Here is an 8306-nt window from a genome sequence, read left to right as displayed (position 1 = left end):
GATCTCCTGGGCTCCCTGCGGCCTCACTGTTGGTTAGCAGTAGGTATCTGTGAGTGAATCTCTGATGGTGTCGACAGCAGGGAGCTGTGGGAGATAAGGACTTTCTGAGTGGATGCAGTAAGTGTATGTAGCGAACTTTGACATCATCCCACCAGGCCAGTGAGTCACGGTGTGTCTTGAAGATGGGGAAAATGTCCTGTCAGCTGAATGTGTAAAGAAGGGCTGTGACTGGGACTCTATGCATGGCAATAATTAATGTCTTATCAGAGACTGAGAATCCGATTACATGTACATGTCTCTGTATACCCATTCTTGTGGTTAATAACTAAAGATAATGATCTTTATGACACTTTGGAGTTAAGTCAATACCCTTCAGTGTCAAAGATCCTTAACAGTCCCATCAGCACACAAAGAGTAGAAAATAGTATAATCTAGTTTTAATTGAGTCATTAAAAGCAGTTCACTTGATATTTTTGTGATTATTTCCTGTGATTCATGTTTGAAAACTGATTATTTGATCAAAACATGAGAAAACTTTGTTTTATACTTGCAATTTGTATTCAAATCACTTTTTTTTCATACGCGGTATATAGAAATGAAGGAGGGATGGCAACGTCTATTTCTTAAGTTTGTGGTGAGTTTGGTTTAAAAAAAAAAAATAGAAATGCCAAAATGTTTTTACTGATTTGCATCAAGTTCTTTAATGTGTAAAGGTCAAAAGTATAACACACACACTTCATTATTTCATCCTGTTTTACTGCAAAGATAAAGAGTGAAGGACAAATAAAAAACATAATAATAGACTCTGTAAAAAAGTCTGTAAAATGGGGTCCTAAGAACTGTGTTAATATGAAGAAATTGTACATATTTTTCAAAGGTGTTTTACCTGTATTTTACATTGTGTTGTATTTTAGGGTGAAAGGGCAATGTCCGGAAACTTAACAGTTAATGTCATAGCAGAAAATAACCAGTACCTTTTTCTTTTTTCTACAGTTAAATACAGTGTAAATAAAAATCAAATAATCTTAAAATTCCTTATTTTTTAAAATCATTTTCTGGATATTTTGGAATTGCTGTGGTGACTTGAATCTTTTATCAATATTAGGCTGATCTGATTATTTAATATTTTTACCCATAGTTGAAGAGATGGAAAGTTTATAAAAAGTTTACTGAACCTTTTGCACATCCGCTTAGAGCAAAGGTGTTACTTTTAGGAGCCATTATCAAATATTTCCTAAAGACTTTGTTTGATTAGAGATTAAGCACTACTGTAATTCAAATAATCAATTATCTGCTGTAGATAAGTTACCAATTAGTTATAAAATGGCAAGAAAAAAAGACAGAAAAAGTATGAAATTAATAAAAACACACCTACTTATATGTATATTTACTGTATATATAAACTATAAAAGTATATAAAGAAACCTCCTCTCATGTTCAACTGCTTTTATTTCTAGCCAATTTCTTTACTTATGTGTAAAAATTTGTTTTAACATAAAAAGTTAAACAACTGAAAATGAACATGTTTCACAGGCATTTGATGAACAGAAATGGAATAATAACAATATAAGTTATTGTGACCTTATTGCCACCCTTAAACTGTTGTCTAAAGGACTTTTCCTCAGGTGCATGTGCAATAATTGTTTATGGTTCATTAAACAAGTATGGAAAATTATTTAAATCAGTAAAGCTTATTTGGATTTTACAAAAATATCTTTAAAATACTGTATCCTGAAAGGGGATTTTTCTTTTTGGTGAATTGTGTTTTCAATTCATTTCATTTAAAGTAGTCACTTTTTAAATACATGCACAATTGCAGTATTGTATGTAATAATAATAATAATAATAGCCTACATCGCCTAACTGTAGTTTACTGGTCAGCTGCAGTTCATTTAAATAAAATAACCCAAGTGTACTACGACATTTGAGTATTATATTGAGAGTTATTGTTATTTTTATTATTATTCTGTCAGTAAATCTGTTTTCAATATTTCTGTTTGTTACATTGCCCCCTAGCGATAGCTGGCGGTAACACAATAACCAATGAAACTGATGATGAGCAGGAGGTTTTTGAGACTCAAGCAAGATGGATATAAAATTTTAACTGTAGTTTACTGGTCAGCTGCAGTTCATTTAAATAAAATAACCCAAGTGTACTACGACATTTGAGTATTATATTGAGAGTTATTGTTATTTTTATTATTATTCTGTCAGTAAATCTGTTTTCAATATTTCTGTTTGTTACATTGCCCCCTAGCGATAGCTGGCGGTAACACAATAACCACTGAAACTGATGATGAGCAGGGGGTTTGAGACTCAAGCAAGATGGATATAAAATTGATCATTTTGGGCTGCGTTTCCCAAAAGCATCGTCAGCTAACTATGGTCGCAAGTTCCATTGAACTCTGTTGTTAACGACGGGACTTGCGACCATAGTTGCTTTTGGGAAACGCACCCCTGATTGTTGTTCAGGCCATGTGCGTCAACGTTAACGTTACTCCTCCCAAATGGAATTACGTCAGCATACGGAAGCTGGGGAGTCCCGCCACACATGGGAAAGCAGCTGGAACGACCTGGAAACTCAAACAATAACATATAGAAGGAGCACTGGATAGAAAATGTTGCTGCCTGTTACTAGCGTCATCATGGGAGTGAACTCCGTTATATTTGCGTTGGACGAGATGAATGTCTTGCAGAGACACGTTTATGTGTGCTGGAAAATGCATATCCACCCAACCAGGGAAGTCTAAAAGTTGCGTCCTTATCTGACACTGAAACAGATTATTTTTATTCTAGTAAACATAATTCATGTTTACTATCAGTGCTGATGTGCTTTTACAACGAATAAGGGTGGGACAACCTTTCAGATAAAAACGCGAACAAAATTCACAGTCCCATTTTGCTCAAGTGAAGTTTAAGCAAGTGACTTTAAAATACGAACCATAGCGGTATTTCAGCAAAATCAGACCACAAAAACAAATGCCATGTTAACTATAGCCTATATTTTATTGCAAGTTATGGTTAATAACTTTTTTAAAGTTATGTTGCAGTTTGTCGTGAAAATCCTTACCTTAGATACGGTTCTATTCTGATAATAATAATAATAATAATAGCCTAATAATAATAATAATAATTACAATTGTTAATTGTATTGAATGTGCACCTGTAGTGTAGTCTACGTACGTCATCTCATATCTAAAAGTTTTTTGTTTTGTTTTTTATTAGGAAAAAAATAGTAATTAAATTTTCATTTAATTGTTATTAACATGCAATTGTCTAGAAACTGGGGCTGTCAAATCGATTAATCGTGATTAATTGCATCCAAAATAAAAGTCTGTGTTTACATAATGTGTGTATATATATATATATATATATATATATATACACACACATATACATTAAAGCAAAAACGCCGTTTTGTGATATTAATTTGACCACTAGGTGTCGCCAGAACCCCGGCTCTTGCCCTCATACCTTCACAGTTGTGACTGGAGGGAGTCCCCCAATCCCGCTCACGTACTGCATCGGTGTAGACATCAGACAGGCTGTAGATGTCCCGTCCCGTCTGCAGCAGTCTGCCTCAGCACCTTGCCTGCCCGACATGCCCTTGGATATTACCGGCCCTTCTCTTGCGAGAAACTACTGCAGAAATATAGAAATCACTAAACACTAACAGAGGACATCACAGTAGGACGGAGCGTACCTGGATTCTTGACACTTTTACACTGCGTCTGATCTAAAGGATTCTTTTAGTCGGTCTATACTTTTTTTTTGTACCGACTTTTCCCAAATCGACGTGCATGGATCTATCATGGCTACGCTTGCATGCAGGGTGCAGTTCTTAGATGATACTGATCCATTTAATAGCACAAATTTTCCGGAGCCGACCAGACCCCCACAATTCACATTCAGAGAGGATATTCCGCTCATCAATCAGATCGCTGGAGTTCACAGACTTCTGAAAGCCCCACACAAGGTATGACACCCCTAAAGCAAACATAGTTTTATTCACTCTCTTTAAATTATAGTGTTTATTAGAGATATTTACACCTATATCTGCTGCAGTGCACAAATGTTTTGATATTGCAGTATTTTTGGAGGGCATCATGCATTTATATGGCAAGCCTTTTTAACATTTATGCCATAAATCTTGTAACTAGCATCTACTACTAGTAGACAAGTTATTTTTTAATTACTAGTAAATACTCAAGTAATGACACGTATGTTAATGTTTCATTAGATACTAGTACCTATTCATTATTGCAACTATTCAAATATTTACGAATATCTTTTCCAGTTTTCTAATTGAGCAGACACTGGTATCTATTAGACTAGTAAACTGATATAATTTAACTATAAAATCGCCAATTTGACTGAAGAGTTGTAAGCAACAATTGTAACTAGTTTGATAAGAAGTGTTACTAATAGCAATTTGGGTAGATGAAAGTGCCTAATAAATAGGTACTAGTCTATTATTGCTAATAAATAAGTAATCTGTTCAAAAAGCACTTGGAATGCACACTCGTAACTATTGAAATAGTTACACGCAACAAAAAAAAAATACTAGTACTTAATGAGTAGTTACTAGTAAAACTGATATTTGAAGTATGAAGTAAATATAGATTATTTCAACCACAGATTAAGTTGACAAAAAACAGCAAGTGGTTAACAGAAACTAAAATATACTTACTTGTCACTGCTGGGATAGTGACTAGTAGCAAAATAAGTACTAGTGACTAATTGAAATAGACTGGTTACTACCAAATAATTGATAACACTTTAGTTTAGGGACCAATTCTCACTAACTAGCTGCTTATTAGTATACATATTACTAGCATATTGGCTGTTTATTAGTACTTATAAAGCACATATTAATTCCTTATTCTGCATGACCACATTTTAGATCCCTTAACCCTACCACATACCTAAACTTAACAACTACCTACTAACTAAGCAGCAAATTAGGAGTTTATTGAGCCAAAAGCCGTAGTTAAAAATGAGTTAATAGTGAGAATTGGACCCTAAAATAAAGTGTTACCGAATAATCACTAGTGAAACAAAAAATAATATATATACTAGTAACTTTTGGTCTAACTAGTACACTGTAAAAAGTGGTAACCTTCATTGTTACTTTAAAGAACTTTTTTTTTGTTGCTTTATTTAATGTATTTAGGTTGATTCAGTGATGGTAAATCATTTTGACTTGAATGACTTAACTTGAATTAAACCAGATGATAAATTTTTTAGGTTACTACTTTTCAGTGTAATTAGAAATATGCACAAGTTACGTAAAATAGATAGTGTGAAATAATTAATGTTAAAATGGCTTGCCATAACAGCTATGCAGTGCCATTGCACTCTCAGGGAGAAGTGATATGATGTCAGGATACTTCAATGCGTCTTGGGCTGCACTGCACCAAGGTCTGCACTGTCCTGTGCCCATAGGGGGTTGCTTGTTATTGTCGGTGCTTTCTAAAACACACCTTTTCAGACTCAAATAATTAGTTATGCTGTTCTATATAAATACAGTCAATAACAAAACTATCATAGCTGCATTGTTTAGAGCAGTCATGGGCAATCAATTTTCTGATATCATAGGAATGACAGGTATTGATAGTGTAGATATTCACATCCTGTCTCTTCTCACAGCCTGTAACAAACCTCACCTCTAAATTACCCAGCTCTCCTTCATTACAGGCATGACCCAAAACAACCGAGGTTCTTCAACAACTGTGTAAGATATAATTGTTGTCTTAAACTTGGTTCATTTCCACCACATAAACAGTGTTATCCTTTAAGCAAGTTTTAGGAGTGCTGTTATTGTGGTCTTAGAGGAATGCACAGCAGCTGAGTGCCATACTTGGGTGGACTGAATGGTTGAACATGCCATGTCCACATGCTCAGGAATCTACAGCTGTCACTGGCACTGTCAGTGATGACCGTCCAGATAAAAGGGTCCTCCAAGGGGCCGAACCATCCGGTTTGGTGCATAGCTTATTCATTGTTGTTTGTATAGGAACATTACTGTCATATTGTGTACTCAGAGCTAGGCTGTAGTTTCTAAACAAGTGAATGTCAACTCTGTGTTGCCATTAGTTGGTTTGTGATTGTTCACCAGGTAAAAGTTAACGTGACTCGCCCACTACCAGTCATCGTTGGAACTTTTAGTGCATCACAGCTGCTTCATTATGAGTGGACCTTTACTGTGATTTGAAGTACTGTCCTTTCCAAAACAAACATGCATGGAAGTATTTCTGTAACTCAGTTCCCATCATTTAGACGGTCCCTTAAAACCACTTGAATAAACGCTGAAACATATTCAACAGATGGATAAATAAGTCCAGATGCCCATTAGTTATTAGATTTTAGTTTTAGAATTGGAATTATGTACTGCTTTATACTTTCCAATGACCCTAATGACTCAGTGTCTTTATAGACACATTTCCTGTGAAACAACTTTAACTGTTAATACTGTAATCCAAAAATTGGTCAAAATGTATAAAGAATTATATAATTTGATCATTCTAAGGTCTGTTAAGGGATTCTGACATTATATAAAAAGTTTATAGTTCAAATATGGGGATCAAGGATGAAAAGGGGTTTTCAAGCATCAATAAATAACAGTGTAATACAGCTTTAATACCCTCCCATTTTTACATAAATATATCTGTTACCCTGAATGACGATGGGACATTATCTCACCCATATTTCGACATTTTATTTTCACAAAAGTTATTTGGAACTGTGCCCTTCTTTGTTTTTCTGAGCAAAAAATAATCATACTTTTTTTTTTTACCATGATTTACAAAAAATAGTGCAGCGCCCCAAAACAAATAATTTGTCATTTTAAATCTTAACCAGTCTTTGCCACTATCCTTCAAACCACTGGGTTTTACCCATTTATAATGTTTTAATAATTTAAAATATAATAAATTATTTTATATACATTAATAAGCACAGGTCAGAATAAGTATGCTGTTGCATTTTTACATAAATATATCTGTTACCCTGAATGACGATGGGACATTATCTCACCCATATTTCGACATTTTATTTTCACAAAAGTTATTTGGAACATTAAAGTAGACACGTCTCGTCTTTGACCCATATATACTGTATATGACAATCATCAGTGTGTGAGAGAAATAATAATAATAGTGTCTTAAGGTGTGCAGTTTTTTTGGTGAATTTTCACAGACAAAATCCATTCATTTCAGTAGGGAAGATTGTATGTGAAAGATTATTCCCAGGCAGATTTTGTAACAAGTTTAAGTTGGTCACATGGTTTTACCGCATTGGCCAACAGAGAGTAGCTTGATATGAAACTTCTGTGTCACTTCTGTGTAAGATGTGCTTTATTTATTGCTACAATATTGACAGTAGGACTTTTTGACGACATTTTGTGGTAAAAAAACAAAAAAAAAAACATTGTGACTTTTAATCTTGACCACATACTGTGTGCAATTCAGACACTGCATTTTACAGTGTCTGTCATTAGGTCTCACTCTCACCAAATACATAAATATTTTGTTCAAATCGAATTATCAGTTTGAACATGCAGCGTTGATGTAGGGCTGGACATGTGATGATAAAGGCATTTATAATGTTACAAAAGATTTCTATTTCAGATAAAGAGTGTTCATATCGATATCGGAATTATATCGTATCGACCGAAATTAAGAAATATATCGTGATATCAATTTTGGCCATATCGTCCAGCCCTACGTTGATGCAGAGTTTTAGCAATCATATTTTCAGATTTTGTGTCAGAAGTACAGATCTAGAGATCTACAGATCTAAACATGCATAATCAAACTTGGAGTTGATAGCTGTATTTTGGAATGACTTGCACGCAAACAGGTCCTATCATGTGAGATCTGGTTCACTTCTGAAGGCGGCACCAGATCTGAAGGATTCTTCCAGTTACCAGCATCCATTGGAACTTTGGGTAAATTTGAGTATTTCCTTTATTGTGATTTCTGAGTTGCTTCTATCCAGCATGGGATAAATCCTCAAGGGCATCATTTCTCTAGTGCATAAGAAGGTCCCAGCAAAGCTTTCGACTTCTTCCACACAATTCTCAGTTTAAAGGGGTCATATGATGCGATTTCAAGTTTTCCTTTCTCTTTGGAGTGTTACAAGCTGTTCGTGAATATATAAGATCCCTAAAGTTGCAAAAACTAAAGTCTCAAACCCAAAGAGATATTCTTTATAAAAGTCAAGACTCACCAACGCCCTCCTAAAACGCCTCGTTTAAACACGCCCCACATATCTACCTCACTATGTGGAAATATTTGCATAATGCG

The 8306-nt window shown here is 34.7% G+C and overlaps 1 protein-coding gene across 1 annotated transcript in view; it reads left to right on the top strand.

Annotated features, from left to right (window-relative positions):
• Window positions 1–3530: 3530 nt before the first annotated feature.
• The window catches only part of LOC107752839 (FH1/FH2 domain-containing protein 3-like), a 212572-nt gene continuing 207796 nt past the window's right edge, over window positions 3531–8306 (top strand). Inside the window, exon 1 of the mRNA XM_016568910.1 lies at window positions 3531–3976. Coding sequence (XP_016424396.1) covers window positions 3812–3976 — 165 coding nt within the window. The 5' untranslated portion in view covers window positions 3531–3811. The remainder of the gene's footprint in view (window positions 3977–8306) is intronic.

Source organism: Sinocyclocheilus rhinocerous, unplaced genomic scaffold, assembly GCF_001515625.1.
Source record: "Sinocyclocheilus rhinocerous isolate Xijiao unplaced genomic scaffold, SAMN03320098_v1.1 scaffold771, whole genome shotgun sequence".
Lineage (NCBI taxonomy): Eukaryota > Metazoa > Chordata > Actinopteri > Cypriniformes > Cyprinidae > Sinocyclocheilus > Sinocyclocheilus rhinocerous.
This window is presented reverse-complemented; position numbering and strand designations above follow the sequence as displayed.